The sequence below is a fragment of the Mya arenaria genome, chromosome 17, assembly GCF_026914265.1.
Source record: "Mya arenaria isolate MELC-2E11 chromosome 17, ASM2691426v1".
NCBI classification, from domain to species: domain Eukaryota; kingdom Metazoa; phylum Mollusca; class Bivalvia; order Myida; family Myidae; genus Mya; species Mya arenaria.
The window spans coordinates 17,626,529-17,650,841 of record NC_069138.1 but is presented as its reverse complement, the minus strand read 5'-3'; the positions used below and the strand labels follow the sequence as shown (position 1 = coordinate 17,650,841).

The window sequence follows — 24,313 nt, the reverse complement described above, 5'->3', positions numbered from 1 at the left end:
ACTAAACGCCCCCCCCTGTACTACGTCGTAACAGGCTCTGAACCGTATCCAACCAGAAGCAGGAGAGATGATATGAGGTAGGTCAATGTTGTATGAGATAGGCTAAAGTGGTAGGTTTATATCGTATGAGCTTGGAATTTGATGAGATTAATGATTGTTACCAGGTATGAGGTTTGTCAACGTGTTATGAGGTAGATTTAAGTTGTCAGGTTTTGGGGTACAAGTTTAATAGGTTGGGTGCTATAAGGTAAGTTGAGTAGGAGTGATATAGACTGAGGTGGTGCTGGGTAGATTGCTTTGGTTTCGGGTATGTTGCGATGGTATGTGTGAGGTTGAGTTGATATAGGTAGGTTGAGGTGGTATGGAGTTGGTTGATCATGGAGTGGTTGCAATTTTTACAACAGGTTTAAAGCTGCACTCTCACAGATTGGCCATTTTAACACCTCTTTTATTTTTCGTCTCGGAAAGAGCAAATTTTTGCGTAAATATCTGCAAACCAATGATATAAGATTGCTGACAAAAAATCAGATCGTAGATTTTCATATTTCCATTCGAAAATTAATGTTTTATGGCTTAAACCGTTACTTATGGTAGAAGAAAAATGCATAAAACATTTTTTTTTTTAACTTAAATATAAAATTCTGCGATCTGATTTTTTGTCAGCAGTCTTATATAACTGGTTTACATGGATTTTCGCAAAAAAAATGGCTCGTTCCAAGACAAAAAATAAAAAAGTTGTCAAAACGTTCAATCTGTGAGAGTGCAGCTTTAAGAGAAATAAGTTATGATCAAGTTGTTTGGAGTAAGTTTTGATGGTTTGTGAACCAGTATATTTAAGAGATCTGGAGATGAGGTGTATAACATTAGGTTGAGACACTTTGGCAAAGGTCGAGTGCATTTGTGTATGTTTACATGTATAACTTTGTGAGGATATTTGGGATTGATACGTTGAACCTTTCGTTTGTTGGGATGATTTGTGGTCCTTTATTGAACAGGTGACATCCGTCATCCTGACACTATTTTAGAACTCATTGTATATGGACAGAAATATATAATTTATCGATTGTAAATCCATGAGCATGGCAACCATACTATCTATTGTTGTGATTGTAGGTTTCATTTAAGAACTGATCTGTTGTCCTAAAATGTTTACATGTATAATAGCCATTTTTTCGTAACAAATGGCTCAAGTTCTCTGTTTCAAGAAACAACTTATTGAATACTTAAAAATGTTTATGAAGGATTTGGATTTTTGACTTACAAAGAATGTATACAATAGAGTGGCGGAAGTTTTTCAATGTGAATAAAAATGTAATTATCAAGTTTCCTACATAATGGTTCATTATTTTTTTTAATTTTAGATGGTGCTCAACTAAAAAAGCAACACAAGGTTTATGTCATCATATTTATTTCTTCATACTTATATACATATTAATATAAATTAAGATTGACAAATGATTGAAATGCACAAGGCATTTACAACTTCAACATCTCACCATAAAGCATTCATAATCAGCTGACTATCAAAGAAAACTGCTCTGAATGACTTTGCTTTTCATTCCACTTTCTGTCATCAAATCTACTAAAATTATCACTTAACAGTCTGAGGAAAATGATTTGGGAAGCAGAGGCCATTCAGGCCTGTTGAGTAATCCAATTCATAGGCACGAACAAAACTCTAAATGCCAATACAGCTTTGTACTGAACAATGCCAAAAACAAGTAAAAGCCGATCAGGCCTATATTACTTAAGCTTCTAAATGCCCTTAAAATATTTTACCTTTTGGCCGTTTTTGCACAGACTGAGTTACACATTTACAATTTCAGAACATTATCACAAAGCATTTACAGTCATTTGACTTAGTGATGGATACTGCACATCCAGCTGCCGAAACTGGCGGGCACATTTATTTCTCTCTGAAGGGAGATCAAGTTCATGATACAGTCTGGTTTGTAGATAGACTGTGTCTTTAAGATGAAGGAAAGCTTCTGCAGACTGGTACAGTTCTATTGCCGTGTTCAGGGTATTTATACATGACAAGAGTCCTGGAAAAAAGAAAAGAGCATGATATGTTGGGCATTGTGGAAAGAAACTAATTCATTTTAGTGATTAAATAAAGTCAGCTATCTATGGGCTTGAGATTTGTTTTCGAATTTCTGAAGAGAAACAATAACTGGTGTCCATTTTGAGAGGCACAGAGAACATGGCTCAATCCTACCAAGACTTGATTGACAGGCCAACAACTTTTACATGGCAAGGCACAAGCTACAGGGACGTTAGGGGGAAGAAGTTTTGGGAAATTGTAAAGTCAAACTTCTCCAGATTTTAAGCTAAAGGTAGCAGACAACAGTTTTAGTTAGGTAGTTTTGAATTGGGGATGTCGAGATTTTGCACAGACAACACTGGGGAACAATTTGGGTATTATCTGTATCTAAATATTTTACATGTATGTAAAGTTTCAATTGAAATGCCTCTTTTCTGCTCCCTGACATGTTGCATGGCGTGTAATAAGTCCAGTCTTGTTAGATACAGGTACTGGCATGTGGTAATAACAACATAAAATCTAGTTACCTTGACATTTCTAAGTATCAGATTGCTATGGCAACCTGACACATGGTATGGGCATGTTAAATGTCTAACATGATCAGTAAATGTTCCATGAGTTTACAAGGGTCATATGATCTTAAAAAAGAACATACTAACCTTGCCGTTTCTGCTCATCAGGTTTTCTGGTTGCTATGGCAACCTGACATTTGGTATGACAGGTTAGAAGTCTGGCTCGATCAGTAACAGTCCCATGTGACAATATTGCCAGCATGTGCTGAGAAAGGAGGGATAAGGCTTGTTCCGGAAGTTGCATTTGAAGCTGGAATTGAATCATTCACAGTTGTTTTAATATTGTTTTAAACTTATGAACCTGAACAAAACATTTGGTTGACTGCCTGATAATCATATTTTTGAAGACCTATTTTTGCAATTTATGTGTTTTGACTATTAGTCTGGTTAAGAGTTCTCTGTGCAATTGTTCATCATCTATTTATGAATAATAAAGTGCTTCACCCATTATTCACCTTTTTTGCAATGTAATCACAAATATTGGCGTAATTTCTGACCTGAATATGTGCTAACTGTATTGACCCTAAGGCTGCAAGGTATTCTAGGTGGTGGGATTTAGCCAAGGTCATACACTCTAGAATATAGGAGGTGCCACTGGTCGGATTGCTTGTCTGTCTGTAGAGTTCACCCAACTCTAATAACACCCTGCACAATTAAAAAAGACAACATAAGACTTTCAGAATGATAAATTCCATAGATTTAAAGAAGTATGATACTTATTTTTTTCTATTAATACTGCAGTTTTATAACTAGACCTATCATAGACATGAAACCCCCTCCTAGACATAGGAATTGGTAAAGGTAGTGTTGGACTTGACAACATGCACATGTGCATTGTAAAACAGACAGTTTATCTTATGAAGTTTCAGGAGTGCAGATGCATTACTCATGGAGTTACATATGACGCAAACAATTTCATACCCAAAGGCCCTTAGTATTGTTTGACTGAATGAAATATCAAACAACTGCGTTTAGGTGCAATACTTTACACCCAATCTTTTTGACCGAGTTAATTAAGAGAGTAAGTAAAGGGTCATAACTGTAATTAGAGCAAAAAAAATCAGGGACATGACACAACTCATATTGTTCAATAAATAGTAGCCAGTGCAACTAACTGACTATTCACTACCCTTAATATTAACCTGTATTTAAAATCTGCTGTGACAGAGTTATTTCCCTTGTCAACACTTCAATTGTTAAGTAACATGTGTAACTAATTGAGTATATTCTCCCTTTAATATGCACTTGTATTTAAAAATCATGCACATGTATTTAAAAATCAGCTATGGCAGTTATTTCCCTTGTTTACACCACACTTGTAAAGGTACAGGTGCAACTAATTCAGTATTACCTCCCCTAAATTCTCACCTGCATTTGAAATCAGCTGTGACAGAGTTATTTCCCTTGTCAGCACCACAATTGTCAAGTAAAAGGTGCAACTGGTTGAGTGATTCTGTTACTTCACCTTTTTCTTTGTTCAGTATGGCCTCTCTGAAATGGCAGGGGGATATGGGTGAAATAAAATCTAACACCGAATTAAAGGTAAGGGTGGTAACATGTGTAAATACACTCTAAAATGGGCCAGTTATGAAACAAAACAAAACATCGGTTCATATTGGTACGACTTAACATTTATATAAGGAAGTACCATTACGAGGTTCTCCGTAACAACCCATTTGACCAAAATGAAGATGGTCACTTTATCAACAAAGTATGAATTCAACTCATATTCAATGAACTCCCTTGATGAACATAGTGTTTTATAATGCAAAGGTTAATAAACGCTGTGTATTGTTTTCAATCCATTAGGTTCTGGGTCTAGGATTAAGTTTGTTGTGTATCTATGTAAAATGTCTGTATATTTGCAATTCAATGTGCCAGTACGTTATAACAATCACCATTTCACTTTATTTTATGAATTTACACTTTTCAAAATAACATAAGGGTGTACAATACACTTTTAAGTAAAAAGTTTCTAAAGATCTGGAAACAAAGTTGAGTTTCACATTTAGTTGTTTCTCTCTTACAATCATAAAAATCAGCAAATGTCAAAGCTTTTTACTGGTTGTAAGACGCAATGTAATCTGAGGGAAAAAAGTGCGTCTAATAACCAGTTATTCACGGTACCTTAAATTTGAACATTAACAAGAACACAGAAAATGAATGTCTTTAATAGTCTTCTTTTTTTAATAAAGAGGCATTTTCACTCAATATTTATTATGCTTGATTAATAAGCCTAGTTGCACATTGTTTATGCATGACTGAAAAATGATTTATGCAATAGTTGCGAAACTTATTGCACTTGCTACAAATGTGTGTAAAGTCATTGGTAACATAAGTACTAAGTTTCATAAGAATATTCTTGGAGTGCTTAAGTTACCGCCAAGGTAAATGTATTTGCATGCTAACTCTGACAGTACCAAGGCTTTGACAACTGTTCAGCTACAAATGAAAAGAATAAATCACAATCTCTTTACAACAGACAAGCAGGTTTATTATTACCTTAACTGAGATTCAAGTGGATTTAAAGCCTTGAGATTCAACACCGCCAGCTCCGTAACCCCAAATTTCCGGTTCAGTATTGTCCGGTCAAACAAGATTTGTTGCTCAGTTTCCATCCAGATTTCTGATGATTGTATCTGGTTCTTCGGAAAGCGTTTCTTAGCACAGTTAATTATGTCCAAGGCAAGTCCATATTGACCCTGTAAAAGTAAAGTTAAGAATTTTTACAAAGTTTATCATGGTTATAAGGCAAGCCCATATTGATCCTATAAAAGTGAAATATGTAATAAAATTTGTCTTCGAAAAAAAGATGCAAATAAATAATAATCAAATAATAACGTACCATTTGAGCATGAAATCTGGCAAGGTTGCACATGGCCACACAGATGGACTCCCCGTTGTAAAACACGCTGTGTTCTGAGGTGTCTAAGTGTAGAATGAGCTGGCTCAGCATGGACATACACTCCCTAAAGAAATAAAGTGTTAATTATGATTGAGTTGGTTGGTAAAACCCTCCATTGTAAAACACACTGTTTTCTTATATGTCCAAGTGTAGAAGATTGAGCTGGATCAGCATGGACATACACTCTCTGTAGAGGAAAAGGTTGAATCAGGCCAAAGAAAATAATTTTTTATATCCTTATGATTTGACTTCATTGAAATAAAGGTGTAGGCTAGCTGGTCTAATCTAGCTTTAACTGAGCAATGTTAGGACTAGGAAACTTATGAAAATATATTGTATTAAGCTCAACATTCTTGAAAAACAAAGATGTAAAGGTCATATGAACAACTCATTTCCCAACCGTTTGATAGACATCTAGGACTGCCTTCTTCACAAATCCAGTTCATATGAATCATTAAGTACTGGATTAAACAGAAATTATGAGAGTTATCAACAATGATCTTTACCTTTTTCCATACATCTGCCAAAGGGCTGACTTGTTAGTGAAGATGGTTCATAAGAATCATTTTGTTCTGGATTAAACAGAAATTATGAGAGTTATCAACAATGATCCTTACATTTTTCCATACATCTGCCAGAGGGCTGCCTTGTTAGCGAAACTCGTGCACATGAATCCAGACTGAGAATGCTGACAATTCAACACATCGCTCTTCTGTAGGTATTCAAATACCCTGGCATGGATAGAAACAGTATTAAAATGAATTTGTTGTATACTGTACGTATTTGAATTTTATGAGGAAACATGTTATTTTTATAACTGATATCAACTGTCAGATTATTTTCGAACAAACAAAAGTGAAGCAAATCTGCAAAACTCTGTAGAATAATTTGAAAAAAAAGTAGAATGGGAATACTGAAATTCATTTTTTTTAATTCAATCAATGGAATAGTGAATAAATCACATGGTACACGAAAAGTTGTATTTGAGTAATTAAAGGGCAATAACTCTTGTTTTACTGACCCAATAACTGAATAAAGACTATTCATGCACCACCACACTATTGTACTACACACATCAAGCAAGTTTCATTCAGTTGTTACATAGCAATGGCTCTGGACGGACAAATTTAATGTATTTCATTGCTAAAAGGGGTAATAACTCTTGCGTTATTTTCCCAATCCAGATAAATCTTGCAAATACAGCAGTGCACTATGGTTTTACACACTTGGCATAAGATTCATAGTTTTTTGTCCTGTTGTCACATAGAAGAGGCTTTGGAAAGATGGACCGACAACACCAACTATATATCCCTCATCCAAAACCTTTTGGTAGGGGATAATAAAAACAGAAGCAGGATTGACAAATTGACCACTATCAATTTGTTTAAAATAAGTTAATACAAGCATTTTATAACTGTGGTCTAAATTAAAATGTAGTTTTTAGGTCATATTTTCTAGAAAACATGTACAAAACTTACTGGGCAGGTTTAGCAGCTGCGAAGGCATTGTGACGTGCAAAGGCTTGAATCCCAATAGATGTCAGATTCTGAAAGAATTAGCAAGGATAAAGCATTGTCAATGTCTGTTAGGCCTACCTGGAGGAGGGTGAGGCAGACATATATGGACATACATGTATATATTAATCATAGATATATTCTGTAAGTCTGGATTTTGACTGACACACTGAGATGCCCTATCGTGAAATATAACTAGTGCCAAGTTTGATTTTATGAGATAACAAAGTTGGTAATAAAGCTATCGTCATGTCAGATTGGAATTCAACAGACCCACTGAGACTTCCAAGGGTAATGTACCTATCGTCGTGTCACATTGGGTGTTGCTAGACCAGCTGAGACCCCTAAGCAGAAAATATACTTATTCTCATGTCAAATTGGGTGTTGCTAGGCTTGCAAAACCCCCATGCAGAGTTTTTCCTTACTGGGTTCTGAACCCATCTGGGTATACATTTTTTCCCCATAAACTACAGGTAAGCATAATGATGAACAAACAAATCCATAATAATGTAATATAAAGAATTCTGAATGTACCTTCTAAAATCATAAACTTCTTGTATAACATTACTTAGTACATGACATTACTTACTGGGAGGTTTAGTTCGGAACTTTTTGTGACGGCCCTCTCAAGGAGGTTTTCTGTGCTGGCCGTGCCTTGCTCACTCAATCTTTGTAACCATCCCTGTAAAAGAGGTCAATGGTTACCGTCAGTTGAAAATAAATGGCCTATATATGCCTTTCTTAAAATTTAACTATGAAAGTTTAGGAAATCGCCTAAGTTAAGAAATGCTTAAGAGGTTTTATGAATACTGGACCAGAACTTTTCTGAATGACCCACACTTGAAGGTTTGATGAGTCAGTTAGTCTCTGTGACCAAAGCTATATAAAGAAAATAATCTAACTAGTGTTCATTGACCACTTTGTTCCTACATGCATAAAATACTTAATAATCAAATTTATTGTTTGACTGATAATAAAAATTAAATTTGAATTTTATTCAACTGTTTCCCTGACACCACACATATTGACTGGTCTTAGCCTATAATGTTCATACATGTCTCTTAAGTAACTCACCAATGCATGTTGCAGGCAGACATTATCATTCGCGTCCTGCGCCATTCCAATAGCTTCCTGGAGCGGCGCAAGGGCTTCTTCCCTGGAAAAAGGCAAATCAATAACATAATGACATAACGAGACAAAACACATCAAGCTCAAGCTAAGTTTGAGGTTCGGGCTGCTTCTCGGGTCAATGTCACTTCACTTTCACCACCTCACAAAATGCTCCACCATTTTTCTCCATCTATCAGGGTTTTAAAAAGGCAGGGTGCTGCAGAAAAGGGACAGGATGCTAAGGGACAAAAGGGCGCATTGTGGCAGGCTGTGAATAATTAGAACATTATGAATTTCACTGAAAATGTTTGGAATTCTCTTTAATTGAAGCTAAATCTTTGAAGTTGGAACTGTCGAATATGTAAATTTCATGAAGTTTTTGTAATTTTATAAACATATTTTAAGTTTCAATAAATCAAAAGAAATATTTCATTACATACCATAACCATTTATAACTCTTTAGCTAAAATATTAAGGTACATAACCCAACAAGCAATAAAGCCAAAGTTATAAGTCTTGCAACATGTAATAGTAATATGTATATAAGTCTGATCATTTACCCCATTCTGGTATAAAGTCTGGATGAAAACATTTCCGCTGGTTTATATATTGTATTCTACAAATAACTACAGTCAAACCTCATTGCCTTGACTCCAGGGGACAAGCCTAAAAAAATTAAAGCCAAGTGGGAGTGCTTACCTTCAGTGTAAAGAAATCGGTCCTTAGAATTCAGTTCGAGCCAAAGAGGATTTCGAGCAAAGTAAGTTCGAGCCAACAGAGTTTGACTATATACTATTTACTCTGGCAAATCTGGCAAATAAATTAAGATAATTAAACCGGTAATAGTTTTAGATTTTCTTTAAAAAAATGGGGCCTAATTTTCATAGAATCACTCTTACTTATGACCGAATCTGTAATGTAGTGACGCCAAGTTTAACGCTGCGTAACGCCTATGAACCTCCTCTGCGGGCTGATGTTTTCCATGACCTTGACCTTTGTTAAAGGTCGCGATGGTTTTGCGGTCAAAGAAGTGGAAAAGGTTGTGAAGAGCTGTGCAGTATTCTTTCACCCTTAAACTGTTCAGGAAACTGAGAAAGTGCTGAAAACAATAGATTATATGGAATGTCTCAATATTTTAATAGTTTAATTTTGCATTTACAGTTTAACATTTTGTTTAATTTCAGCATGGTAAGTGTGATCTTCAAACTTTCCCCCAAAAAATACTTATTTCACAAAAATTGGATCCAAAATTTGTCAACTAGTAAAATTATATTTAAATGCAATCTTATTCTCTAAATGTCTTCAAAACCATGGCCCTGTTACAATAAGATATCTAAGTCTTACTCAGCATAAGAGTGCTTAGTTTCAACTGTATAGTTATGGGCATAATCTATGCAATAAATGTCCTCATGATATGTAAAGGAAGCGCAGCTCAAGCCATAAAACAGAGTTGTGCCTGGAAAGTTATGATTTTAAGCCTTACAATCTTTTTTGACACGGGGCCCAGGATCCTAAAGCAGGCTTTGCCTTGTTTCTTTGTTGGAAATATAATTATAATTATAATTAACAATTTATGTTATTTTGTCACGTTTTTCTTTATTCTTAGTTTGTTTTTGTTTTCTAAGTCAAGCAAGCAGAATAAGTTAACAAGAAATAAAAAGGGTCATGAGCCTTGCTATACATGTGTATTGCCTAAACAGGTGGTTCATTTGAACATGTTGAAAGGTTTTTGAGCTATGGGCCTTGGTTGAAGTTTTTGCACAACACTGCCAACGACAATGACAAAAACAAGCTAAAAATGTTTCTAAAATAAATTTGAGTAAAACATATCATCTCACAGCTTCTGCAATATCAGGGTTCATTTCCAGCATGTCCATGATTTTGTCCTGAAGGTCAGACGGTGAGAGAGCCTCCTTCTGGTTGTGTTGTAACAGAAATGCCTGTAACACAATATATGAGGTTGAGAAGGTGATTTATAGTTTATTTATTTCATAGATTATTATTACTATATATTTTATGACTTTGTCATGAAGATTGCACAGTGATAGAGCCCCATTCTGGCTGAAGCACAAAACTGGTACATGTGTGTACATGTATGAAATGGTGAGTTTGTCCCATGTTACATGTATCTGTTGTGGTCCTATGCTTGATCACGGGGCAAAATTATAGCAATTTGAAAACTTCCATTACAGTTCTTCAAATACATTCAAAAGTACCCTTTAAACAGAAACTTTTTTTGAAATGACATATTTGATAGCATGATAAACAGAGTAGTAGCTTAGAGCTGTGGATGGTTAAAGTTTTTCTGGCTCAGTCCTGGGATCTTTTGGGATGGCCTATGGCTCACCCTTATAAATTCCTGCACCTTGCCAGATAATCATCCCCCATCCACGGCACTAACCAATAATTCTCTACATCTTTTCTGTGTTCCGGATAAAAATCACTCAAACACAAGAACTCAGTACAATAGGACATAACTCACCCATCGCTGAATAAAATACTCAGTTTGTCTGAGGGAGATAACCTGCCAGTTGCAGAATAAAGTACTCTGTGTGTCTAAGGGAGATAATCACATGTCTTTATAAGGGAGGTAAATAACCTGTTGCGTAATAAAGTATAGAGCCTGTCTAAGGGAGATAACTCATCTGCTGCAGAATAAAGATAAAGTACTCTGCTTGACTAAGGGGGATTACTCACAAGTTGCAGAATAAAGTAATCAGTCCGTCTAAGGGGGAAAACTCACCTATTGCAGAATAAATTAATCAGCCTGTCTAGAAGAGAAAACTAAAAAGTATAGTCAATCTAAGGGAGATAACTAACCTGTTGCAGAATAAATTACTCAGCCTGTCTAAGAGGGATAACTCACCTGTTGTAGAATAAAGTACTCAGTCTGTCTAAGGGGGATAACTCACCTGTTGCAGAATAAAGTACTCAGTCTGTCTAAGGGGGATAACTCACCTGTTGCAGAATAAAGTACTCAGCCAGACTAAGGGGGGTTACTCACCTGTTGAAGAATAAAGTACTCAGTCTGTCTTAGGGGGATTTCTCACCTGTTGCAGAATAAAGTACTCAGTCTGTCTTAGGGGGATTTCTCACCTGTTGCAGAATAAAGTACTCAGTCTGTCTTAGGGGGATTTCTCACCTGTTGCAGAATAAAGTACTCAGTCTGTCTAAGGGGGATTTCTCACCTGTTGCAGAATAAAGTACTCAGTCTGTCTAAGGGGGATTTCTCACCTGTTGCAGAATAAAGTACTCAGTCTGTCTAAGGGGGATTTCTCACCTGTTGCAGAATAAAGTACTCAGTCTGTCTAAGGGAGACAGCAGTTACTCACCTGTTGCAGAATTTAGTAATCAGTCTGTCTACGGTAGATAACTCACCTGTTGCAGAATAAAGTACTCTGCTTGCCTAAAGGAGTTCACTGCTCTACCTTCATCTCCAAGTTTTCTACAACAGAACACACATAACAATCTTAAATGTGCAGTTGAGATATCAATATAAGTGAACTTTTGTTTAATCTATTTTAAAGAATGTAACTTTGTATCGAAAAATACATTTTAAAGTGAATGCAATAGGAATAACTGTGAATTACTTTATTTTTGAGGGATATTTTTCGCACCTTTCCCCCCTCCCCAAATTTCATGAGGTTTAAAAATTAGCAACACCATTTTTTAATTATAAAAAAAGTAGTTGTAATATTTAATATTTTGCTAAGTCTATATTCACAATTGAACTTTGAAAAATGGAGAAAATTTAACATCCATAAAAGTTGAAACAATCTACAATATAACCTTTCATTGGTGAGCTGAAATGGATCTAAGGACAGTCCCCGGCTAAAACGTACGCCAGACAAACTCATAGCTGAGTCTGTCAGCGATCCACCAAAGTCTTGACTTTCCTCGTAACTTCCGACCCCTGCCTCGTAATAGCGCTCAAATTTTCTGTACATGTCCGTCACTTGGGTGAAGGAGAGCTTCTCAAAGGCGAGGGTAATACGCCTGATAAATAAACCTGTAAAATAACGTTAAAGAATTTGCAGCTGGTTGCTATAGCATACATCACAAGAAAGGACGAGATCGTGATGTGCATGCGTGAGATTCGTGCTTGGTTTGAAACAACCGAAGAATACTGAACTGCTAAGCTACCGCAGCGTCCTTAGCAGCACGCGGCTACCTGCTATTTCAAATAATTATTTAATATTTATAATATGCTTTCTGATAGTTTAATATACAGATTTAAAAATGAAATAAAATGATATTTCACTGTTTTACACAACAGTCAATTTCATAGTCTTTCATAGACTTTTATTCAAACATTTATATCTTCATTTTATATGCTTATTACAAGCTTATTACAAGGTTACAAAGACATTTTTTTCAAGAAGGGCATCTGAGAAATTTGGTCAGGCCACTACTTTTTGTACTTAATATGCCAAACCTTTCCAATTTCACCCTTAAAAGAAATTGTTACCAATGTGTTTTCCATACCAAGAACACTGGACCTTTCCACGCCTTTCCCACTCAGAAAATATTCTTTCGTCACATTTTGAAAGTAGTCCTTTAATGCACCCACACCATCCTCTATGAACTCTTGTAATCTGAAATATATTGTTGTAAGCACATTTACAATCATAGCTGAAACATGATGGATGTAGCATAACATAGAAAAGTTAAAAGAATTGGTATAACATCATGGAGGCATTGTAAAACAAGGCCTGCAAAAAGTTTCCAGTGATTATTTTGTGTCAAAAATATCAATGGCAATTTAAAGAACATCGGCAATAAAACTGGATTTTTACATGGTCTTTTTCCCACAAAATTTGCAAGGTTTGAAATTTGTCGCATCATTGTTTATCCACAGGAAAACAACTTTAATTTAAACATTTTGCTAGGTTTTAAATAAATTGCATTCTAAGAAATTTAGTCTGGTCACTACAAAAACTATAACGCAAGAATGGAAACATAATGCTCTAAATTTGATATACAGTAGAAACAAGAGCACCGCCTGTCAAAAAATCTGCTCGTCCTAATTTTACGACACCAAGTTTAGTAATAAGTGGTTGTACATGAAGTCAGTTCTAGCCAATTCAAGGGTTATAAATCTGGAGTGACTGAGACAACATGGCTGGTTATCAAACTTATACAAGATAATATGCCCATACAAATTCTGACCAAATATGATGATTAGGCAAAGGATTCTAATGATGCTTTATCAGACAACATACTCCATGCAGTTGGAGAGTCCACCCGCTCATATGCCCCAGGTAAAACTATAATATGTCCCTTTTTTAAAAACAGGTGTATCAAGGTAAAAAGCTTAATGTTTTAAATCAAAATTGGTAAAGCATCAAAGATCATGAAATTTCAATGCTCCCAAAATTAAAATATCCTACAGTAAAAACAAATCAATGTATCGGAGCTGATACCTAAAATCAATAATAAACATACCCCAACCTGATACATACCTTTTTAAAAACAGAGTATACAGCTCTATCTTGGTTTTGTCACGAATTTTCATGAATAGCTCTTTCAAGGTCAAGTCTGAGGACTGAAATTCAGAAGTAATAGACATATTAACTAACAACGAAAATAGACAAACAAGAGCACCAACTTTCACAAAATACACCAGTCCTGATTTTAGGACACCAAGATTGGTGATATTGGTGTATATTTGTCAGAGTGAGCAGACACTGTCAGTTTTTTTTGTATTTCTTTTGTCAATTTAAAGGTAAAGAGTTTGGAATAATTGAAAATGTCCAGACAGTTATCTCATTTTTGTCCTAAGTGGTAATAAAGCTTGCCACTTGTGCCCACAAGTCAGAAATTCTGATCTGCTCGCATAAACATAAAAGATCATTTTAAGAAAACAAAAGGAAAATTGAATATTTTCAGTGGGCCATGCTACATCAGGAAGCTATTCTTAATTTCAACTGCTGTTGTCCATTCAGGATAACCCTGGCAAAGAAAGTAACTGTTAACCCCTCTTTATTATATGTTATTAATATCTTCTACACATAATATCTCACTCCTTTGACCAGTTAGTTTGAGGTTGATTTGGCGAAAAAAAAATTCATGGTGTTCTATGATTCTGTGAATTTGATCAAAATCCAATTAAAAGGGATAATGCTACAACAGAGAGACACAAATTTATTTCCCATCAGGCTCAATTGAAGTGTAACCTTGACCTTTGCAATTATGTTTTGCACGGCAACTCTTCCTATGTCGATGTGCAATTCTAAGATGTTTGATTGAACTCCGATCGAAAACAACAAAGAAACAGCTGATCGTGAGACATGAATTATTCCTTTAAAATCACCATCAGACTTCAATGATCATAAGGGGTGACATTGACCTTATTAGGTGGGAGGTTGATTGCTATGCATGACACAATATCCCAGGATGCCTATCAAGGGAGTTCTTAATGCTGATGAAAGTCTTTAATATTTGCAGAAAATCATTCAAAATTATTAGACCACTTGAAAAGTATGTAAATTGATAAAGGGCATGGTAATTTTTTATTAGCAAGGCACTCAGTCACTGTTCAAATTTCCTTAACAAGTACTCTGGAACATCTGGCATGTCATCTTCTACATGCTTACACTAGTATGTGACCCTGGCATGTGTTAGTAATGCATACAGACTTCTCAAACTCACCTGTGGGGGCTTAAAATATGTAAAAATCTTTTTCATTTGGGGGGGGGGGGGCAACTGACCTTTTCCTTTATAACAAATGACTAAAAACTGTTTCAACAACAAGACTGCATATGTTTTTAGAATCTTTTTTAAGAAATTCTTATTGGGAACCTTAGATTGGAAAGCATGGCGCAATGCTGTGGTCAAAAGGTCTAGAAGAAATACTAATGTGTATGTAAGAGAAAGATCTCACCTGCAGCAATTGAAGAATCATGACCATGAAGTTTCTTTTCTCCCTTTCCGTCAGATTTATGTCACTGTCACTATCTTCCGAGAAAACAGAATGTACGGTGCTGGGTCGTCGAATGGTGCAGTATTCGTGGATCAACACAATCAGTGATATCTTGTGTGGCGTTACCTTCAAAAAAAGATAGAGAGATTGAATTTCAAAAGAGTATATATAATGATAAAACAAACAGTTTGTGTGTTTCACAATTCATTTCTGGCCTCAAATCAATCAAAGCATAACTTAAGCAAGACTAACATAGATGTCAAACACCAATTTAATCCGTGCATCTTACTAGCTTCAAAGAATTGGCCAAATTCCTTTTATGGTGATTCAGTTAGAAAATTGAGCCTTGTTTTATGTACCATTCTAGTCAGTAAGCAGCAGAACATATTAAAAAATGTGGATTTACATTGTACCATTATATTTAAATCAGGGCTCCCGCAAAGATGTGACTTGGTTGAAGAGATAGCCTAAAATTTCAAGACTATTGACTTTGCCAACAATTTTTAGCAAATTGTAAATATGCTGTCAATCAGCGAGTAAGCATTCTGAATGCATTAAACAATCAGGAAAACTATATGAAACTGTAATGTAAAAGGTTGCAAGTATACACCCTTAGCGTTGGATTTTTATTTAAAATGTCGAGATTTCAGCAATTGCCATTTTGAGTGGATCAAAATTTATATGTATGTCTGGACATACTGGAGTAGGTAAGCCGCTGACTGGATAAAGGATATGTTAACTGTTAAATTAGCCTTGCATACCTGTTCTTCTTTGGACATTCTCTGCTTTGAAGAGCCAGGTATCATCAACATATCGAGGGTACTTTCCATAGTGAATAATTATAAATGTACACTCAAAACTTAAACCTCTGAGAAAAAAGAAGAAGAAAACATTGTTGCTATGTAACATGTAAATGTAACTGTTTATATGTTTGCATTTGGATGTCAAGCATAATTAGCAATAAGATTTGTCATGAAGAATTAACAAAAGCTGTCACAGTATGTGACGAATGCCCCCGAATGTGACATTGACCTACGAACAAGGTCAGTACATGAAAAGTTGATCTTGCCTTTACGTGTCAAATAAATATGGCAAGTTATTTTAAATTGCCTCTGAACATAAAAAAATACCACCCATACTTGACAACCTACACTGTTATGTCCTTATATTCAGAATTCCCTTGTGAATAAACACTTAGTGTATCTTTCACCTCAGAGGTAGGGACATGGGTCTTGCACGCAACACGTCGTCTTCATATGTGGAACACATGTAGCAAGTGATTTTAAAATCTGTCCATACAAGGGAAAGTTACAGCCCTGACACGACAACCTATACTCTATGTCCTTATATGCAGCACTCCATTGTGAATAAACACTAAGTGTGACCTTGACCTTTGAGGCAGGGACACGGGTCTTGCACGCGACACGTCGTCTTGGTATGTGGAACACATGTGGCAAGTTATTTTAAAATCTGTCCATACAAGGGAAAGTTACAGCCCGGACAAGACAACCTATACTCTATGTCCTTATATGCAGCACTCCATTGTGAATAAACACTATGTGTGACCTTGACCTTTGAGGCAGGGACACGGGTCTTGCACGCGACACGTCGTCTTGGTATGTGGAACACATGTGGCAAGTTATTTTAAAATCTGTCCATACAAGGGAAAGTTACAGCTCGGACATAACAGCCTATACTCTATTCCCTTATATGCAGCACTCCATTGTGAATAAACACTATGTGTGACCTCGACCTTTGAGGCAGGGACACGGGTCTTGCACGCGACACGTCGTCTTGGTATGTGGAACAAATGTGGCAAGTTATTTTAAAATCTGTCCACACAAGAGAAAGTTACAGCCCTGACACGACAACCTATACTCTATGTCCTAATATGCAGCACTCCATTGTAAATAAACACTAAGTGTGACCTTGACCTTTGAGGTAGGGACACGGGTCTTGCACACGACACGTCGTCTTGGTATGTGGAACACATGTGGCAAATTATTTTAAAATCTGTCCATACAAGAGAACGTTACAGCCCGGACACGACAACCTATACTCTATGTCCTTATATGCAGCACTCCATTGTGAATAAACACTAAGTTTGACCTTGATCTTTGAGGTAGGGACATGGGTTTTGCACGCGACACGTCGTCTTGGTATGTGGAACACATTTGGCAAGTTATTTTAAAATCTGTCCATACAAGGGAAAGTTACAGCTCGGACATAACAGCCTATACTCTATTCCCTTATATGCAGCACTCCATAGTGAATAAACACTATGTGTGACCTTGACCTTTGAGGCAGGGACACGGGTCTTGCACGCGACACGTCGTCTTGGTATGTGGAACACATGTGGCAAGTTATTTTAAAATCTGTCCATACAAGAGAAAGTTACAGCCCGGACACGACAACCTATACTCTATGTCCTAATATGCAGCACTCCATTGTAAATAAACACTAAGTGTGACCTTGACCTTTGAGGTAGGGACACAGGTCTTGCACACGACACGTCGTCTTGGTATGTGGAACACATGTGGCAAATTATTTTAAAATCTGTCCATACAAGGGAAAGTTACAGCCCGGACACGACAACCCATACTCTATGTCCTAATATGCAGCACTCCATTGTAAATAAACACTAAGTGTGACCTTGACCTTTGAGGTAGGGACACGGGTCTTGCACGCGACACGTTGTCTTGGTATGTGGAACACATGTGGCAAGTTATTTTAAGATCTTTCCATACAAGAGAAAGAAACAGCCCGGACACGACAACCTATACTCTATGTCCTTATATGCAGCACTCCATTGTAAATAAACACTAAGTGTGACCTTGACCTTTGAGGTAGGGACACGGGTCTTGCACACGACACGTCGTCTTGGTATGTGGAACACATGTGGCAAATTATTTTAAAATCTGTCCATACAAGGGAAAGTTACAGCCCGGACACGACAACCTATACTCTATGTCCTTATATGCAGCACTCCATTGTGAATAAACACTAAGTGTGACCTTAACCTTTGAGGCAGGGACACGGGTCTTGCACGCGACACCTCGTCTTGGTATGTGGAACACATGTGGCAAGTTATTTTAAAATCTGTCCATACAAGGAGAAGTTACAGCCGGGACACGACAACCCATACTCTATGTCCTAATATGCAGCACTCCATTGTAAATAAACACTAAGTGTGACCTTGACCTTTGAGGTAGGGACACGGGTCTTGCACGCGACACGTTGTCTTGGTATGTGGAACACATGTGGCAAGTTATTTTAAGATCTTTCCATACAAGAGAAAGAAACAGCCCGGACACGACAATCTATACTCTATGTCCTTATATGCAGCACTCCATTGTGAATAAACACTAAGTGTGACCTTGATCTTTGAGGTAGGGACACGGGTTTTGCACGTGACACGTCGTCTTGGTATGTGGAACATATTTGGCAACTTATTTTAAAATCTGTCCATACAAGGGAAAGTTACAGCCCTGACACGACATCCTATACTCTATGTCCTTATATGCAGCACTCCATTGTGAATAAACACTAAGTGTGACCTTGACCTTTGAGGCAGGGACACGGGTCTTGCACGCGACACGTCGTCTTGGTATGTGGAACACATGTGGCAAGTTATTTTAAAATCTGTCCATACAAGAGAACGTTACAGCCCGGACACGACAACCTATACTCTATGTCCTTATATGCAGCACTCCATTGTGAATAAACACTAAGTTTGACCTTGATCTTTGAGGTAGGGACATGGGTTTTGCACGCGACACGTCGTCTTGGTATGTGGAACACATGTGGCAAGTGATTTTAAAATCTGTCCATACAAGGGAACGTTACAGCCCGGACACGACAACCTATACTCTATGTACTTATATGCAGCACTCCATTGTGAATAAACACTATGTGTGACCTTGACCTTGGAGGTAAGGAAACGGGTCTTGCAGGCGACACGTCGTCTTGGTATGTGGAACACATGTGGCAACTTATTTTAAAATCTGTCCATACAAGAGAAAGTTACAGCCCGGACACGACAACCCATACTCTATGTCCTTATATGCAGCACTCCATTGTGAAAAACACTAAGTTTGACCTTGACCTTTGAGGTAGGGACACGGGTCTTGCACGCAACACGTCATCTTGGTATGTGGAACACATGTGGCAAGTTATTTTAAAATCTGTCCATACAAGGGAAATTTACAGCCCGGACACGACAACCTATACTCTATGTACTTATATGCAGCACTCCATTGTGAATAAACACTAAGTGTGACCTTGACCTTTGAGGTAGGGACACGGGTTTTGCACGCGACACATCGTCTTGGTATGTGGTACACATGTGGCAAGTTATTTTAAAATCTGTCCATACAAGAGAAAGTTACAGCCCGGACACGACAACCTTTACTCTATGTCCTTATATGCAGCACTCCATTGTGAATAAACACTAAGTGTGACCTTGACCTTTGAGGTAGGGACACGAGTCTTGCACGCCACACGTCGTCTTGGTATGTGGAACACATGTGGCAAGTTATTTTAAAATCTGTCCATACAAGGGAAAGTTACAGAGCCGGACGGACGGACGGACGGACGGACAGTGCGATTTTAATATGCCCACCTTCGGGGGCATAAAAAGTGTGAGCTGCCTGTCAAAACAGAAAAAAATTATATCAAAAAAGAAATACAACATTTTGAATAACATAAAAAGGGCTTAATATGGAAAATGCATGAAAGATGGATATTTCATGTTGACACGTGATTTTGCAGCCAGGTGTATGTTAACTGAGACAAAACAAAATGCTGTGAGTGTTGACCCATATTCTCACTGTTCAGACCTAGTATTTTACCCAAGATGACCCATATTCATCTGGTCAGAACTAGTATTTCACCCAAAATGACCAATATTCACACTGATCAGAACAAGTAGTTGACCAAAGATGACCCATATCCACACTGGTCAAAACTAGTAGTTAACCAAAGATGACCCATATTCACACTGGTTAAAACTAGTAGTTAACCAAAGACGACCCATATTCACACTGGTTAAAACTAGTAGTTAACCAAAGATGACCCACATTCACACTGGTCAGAAAGAGCAATCCCCTGGAATTTGATCTAAAAAAAATTGTTTAGTTAAGGGTTAAATCCTTTTCAAAAATAGGTAGGGTTGGTAGGCTTTTTTCAGGCTTTATATAAGAATGTCATTTTCATCATTGGATATTGGTGTTTAAGTTCTATTCTGAATAAGCATTTAAGGTTTTCAACTACTAAGTGAAACGCAATTAGAAAAAAAAAGTTTCAAGTTTTCCTCTTTTTTTACACCGACTATAAAAATGGTAGGGTCAGCACCTATTTTGTAGGTAGGGTCGGGTAACCCGAACCAAATGTTTTTTTTAAGGCCTTGAAAAAAAAATATCCATCAAAGACCATGTTGACTAAGTCCAAAAATTGTTGGAATTTAAGTGTGTTTCTGTATTAAGACTTATATTATAAGTGTAGATGTTGCGCTAAATTTCAATGTGTAAAAATCCCCTGGTGTAATATCCTAATACCCTGGGGTTCAGAACAAAATCCCCTGGGAAGCCTCACAGAAATACGGCATATATGGTATTGTCATTTAATTTTGAGTATAATAGTATATCATATGGGCCTGTTTAGTCTACATTCTTGATGGCTTCAGTGTAGGGATTTGAGCCATAACGCAGCTAAATTGATCATTTGATGGCAAAGTAGATATTAATTAACAGGGTAAACAATTCAACTTGGCTGAAGCTTGCTTATTTTCAACATAATTTGGAAAGCAAACATTTAAAATTTATTTTGTGTTAGATCAATATCTTAAATTCCAAAATGATCATTTGATAATAAAATAACTGTTAAATGTAATCTTGACTTAAGGGCTTGACTTCTCCTCATTTTTTTAAATAGTAAGTATAAAGAAGCTGGAATGTTGTTAATATCATATATTCATGTAAGTTTTCAAAGTGTAGTAGTCCAACTTTCTGGAATTCAAAGGACAAAAAAGGTGTAACTATTTTATTGAAGCGACGACTAAACTTTCAAACATCCGAAGAAGCTGCTCATCCGAAATTTATCATGCAATGAATTATGTCAATGGATATTCAAGCCAGCAACTATCTTATCAAGCAAAAATAAACCTGTTCATATAAAATGGTATTTTCTATCAATGTTAGTAAAAAAGACATGATTTTCTGTCGTTATTTACATCGAAATTCATTTATTTGGAACTCCGAGTACCGCTGCAACAGACGACAGTTTGTAATAAATGTGTAAAGCAGACAACAGTTTAAATTGGTGTGTTTTTAGATTTAATCTGTAAGATTACATTTTATTGGTCCTAGATTTGATTGACGTTACAAGCGTACAAAACTTCTTTATCAAAAATAGTCGGTACATTAAAAAAGGGATTCCATATATTTATAATGAAATATGTGTTGCCAAATATGAACTGCAAACATTTATATAATATTTTAGATGACATATGTATACAAATCTAATATATTGTTTAGATTTGAAATTGCCATTATCATGAACCTATAAACCATAAGTCTGTGATTAATGTTAACTGTAAAAGTGTGTGTTTAGACATATAAACATTGAGGCGGTATAATATTTGTATTTCTTGTGTATTACATGCAACAAAAAACATGCAATATGTGCATTTTTTAAATATATTTTATATAAGGTGTAAACCAAATAATCAATCTTAAAGGGAAACCACATAACTAAAAAAGTGACAAGCAATCTAATATAACAAATATTCAAACCATAAAACCATACAGAGAGACAAACCATATAACCAACTAAGGAGACAAACCATATAACCCCAAAAAGGAGACATACTATATAACCAAACAAGGCGGCATACTATAAACCAAACACAGAGATATGCCATATAACAAATCAAGGCGACATACTACCATATAACAAAACAAGGCGACATACTATAAACCAAACACAGAGACAAACCATATAACAAAACACTGAGACATGCCATATTACTAAACACAGAGACATACCATATAACCCAACAAGGGGACGTGCTATATAACCAAACACAGAGACATACCATATTACCAAAATTTAATAAGGAGACAAACAATATAACCCCCAAAAGGAGACATACTATATAACCAAACACAGAGACATCCCATATAACCAAACAAGGAGACATACTATAAAACCAAACCCAGAGACATGTCATATTACCAAAATTTAATAAGGAGACAAACAATATAACCCCCAAAAGGAGACATACTATATAACCAAACACAGAGACATCCCATATAACCAAACAAGGAGACATACTATAAAACCAAACCCAGAGACATGTCATATTACAAAACACAGAGACATACCATATTACCAAACAAAAAGACGTACTATAAACCAAACACAGAGACATACCTTATAACAAAACACCGAGACATGACATACAACCAAACACAGAGAAATAGCATATAACCTAACAAAAAAATACGTACTTTATAACCAAACAAGGAGACATACTGTACAACCAAACACAAAGACATACCATATAACAAAATGCCGCGACATGCCATACAACCAAACACAGAGACATACCATATAACAAAATGCCGCGACATGCCATACAACCAAACACAGAGACATACCATATAACCAAACAAGGGGACAAACTTTATAACTAAACAAGGAGATACCCTATATAACTAAACAAGGAGACATACTGTACAACCAAACACAACGACAAACCATATAACGAAACGCTGCGACATGCGATATAACCAAACACAGAGACATACCATATAACCAAACAGGGGGCCAAACTTTATTACTAAACAAGGAGATACCCTATATAACTAATAAAGGTGACATACTATATAACTAAACAAGGAGACTAACCATATAACCAAACAGGGGGCCAAACTTTATTACTAAACAAGGAGACACACTATATAACTAAACAAGGAGACACACTATATAACTAAACAAGGAGACATACTATATAACTAAACAAGGAGACATACTATATAACTAAACAAGGAGACATACTATATAACTAAACAAGGAGACATACTATATAACTAAACAAGGAGACATACTATATAACTAAACAAGGAGACACACTATATAACTAAACAAGGAGACATACTATATAACTAAACAAGGAGACATACTATATAACTAAACAAGGAGACACACTATATAACTAAACAAGGAGACATACTATATAACTAAACAAGGAGACACACTATATAACTAAACAAGGAGACATACTATATAACTAAACAAGGAGACACACTATATAACTAAACAAGGAGACACACTATATAACTAAACAAGGAGACATACTATATAACTAAACAAGGAGACATACTGTATAACTAAACAAGGAGACATACTATATAACTAAACAAGGAGACACACTATATAACTAAACAAGGAGACACACTATATAACTAAACAAGGAGACATACTATATAACTAAACATGGAGACACACTATATAACTAAACAAGGAGACACACTATATAACTAAACAAGGAGACATACTATATAACTAAACATGGAGACACACTATATAACTAAACAAGGAGACACACTATATAACTAAACAAGGAGATACACTATATAACTAAACAAGGAGACATACGATATAACTAAACAAGGAGACACACTATATAACTAAACATGGAGACACACTATATAACTAAACAAGGAGACGTACTATATAACTAAACAAGGAGACATACTATATAACTAAACAAGGAAATATACTATATAAATTAACAAGGAGGTATACCATATGACTGAACAAGGAGATTAACCATATAACCAAACAAGCAGACATACCATTCAACCAAACACAGAGACAACCATTTAACCAAACAAGGAGACACACTTGATATAAATCAATTGACCTAAGAAAGGGACAACTCAGTGAAGATAAAAAGCAATTTAGTCAAATGAAAAGAAATGCACAAGGGTCATAGTTTATGCACTGTGCATTGGTTCACATTGCCTTGTTTCAAATTACATTTACAAAGGATATAAAGCAGGATGAGAGTAGTATAGTGGTACCTGTGTCCCTCTTTTATCTAATAGATTGTAGGTTCAGTTCCCACACAGGAGTGTGCCATCAGCCTCTCAAAGAGGCCATCTATACAGGTGTCTACACAGGAAACAGAGTCAACAGCTGGGGAAGTTTTCACTTCAACTAAAATAAAGTAGTTACAGCTAT

The 24,313-nt window shown here is 36.2% G+C and overlaps 1 protein-coding gene across 2 annotated transcripts; it reads right to left on the bottom strand.

Moving 5' to 3' along the window:
• Positions 1 to 1,415: 1,415 nt before the first annotated feature.
• On the bottom strand, positions 1,416 to 21,350 carry LOC128224146 (anaphase-promoting complex subunit 5-like). 2 transcript variants are annotated; one of them, XM_052933854.1, is made up of 19 exons: positions 21,297 to 21,350; positions 15,829 to 15,935; positions 15,029 to 15,193; positions 13,608 to 13,690; positions 12,631 to 12,740; positions 11,935 to 12,154; positions 11,524 to 11,590; positions 9,984 to 10,085; positions 9,045 to 9,244; positions 8,110 to 8,191; positions 7,625 to 7,717; positions 7,000 to 7,067; positions 6,139 to 6,252; positions 5,462 to 5,585; positions 5,119 to 5,318; positions 3,985 to 4,107; positions 3,114 to 3,261; positions 2,704 to 2,866; positions 1,416 to 2,045 (listed from the first exon to the last, which is right to left on the bottom strand). In XM_052933854.1, exons 2-19 carry the CDS (start codon positions 15,895 to 15,897, stop codon positions 1,834 to 1,836), a joined length of 2,343 nt encoding a protein of 780 aa, XP_052789814.1. In that variant the 5' UTR covers positions 15,898 to 15,935; positions 21,297 to 21,350; the 3' UTR covers positions 1,416 to 1,833. The 2 variants fall into 2 exon arrangements, with proteins under 2 accessions (XP_052789814.1, XP_052789815.1); XM_052933855.1 differs by lacking the exon at positions 15,829 to 15,935 and having other exon boundaries at positions 21,297 to 21,335.
• Positions 21,351 to 24,313: the final 2,963 nt, after the last annotated feature.

Bases quoted from the DNA above. Each gene is read 5' to 3' on its own strand.
- LOC128224146 (XM_052933854.1), bottom strand. From the start codon at position 15,897: ATGGAAAGTACCCTCGATATGTTGATGATACCTGGCTCTTCAAAGCAG. The intron at 13,691-15,028 runs GTGAGATCTTTC...TCTGAATTTCAG, and splicing joins TGATTCTTCAATTGCTGCAG to TCCTCAGACTTGACCTTGAA. The intron at 12,741-13,607 runs GTATGTATCAGG...AATATATTTCAG, and splicing joins TATACTCTGTTTTTAAAAAG to ATTACAAGAGTTCATAGAGG.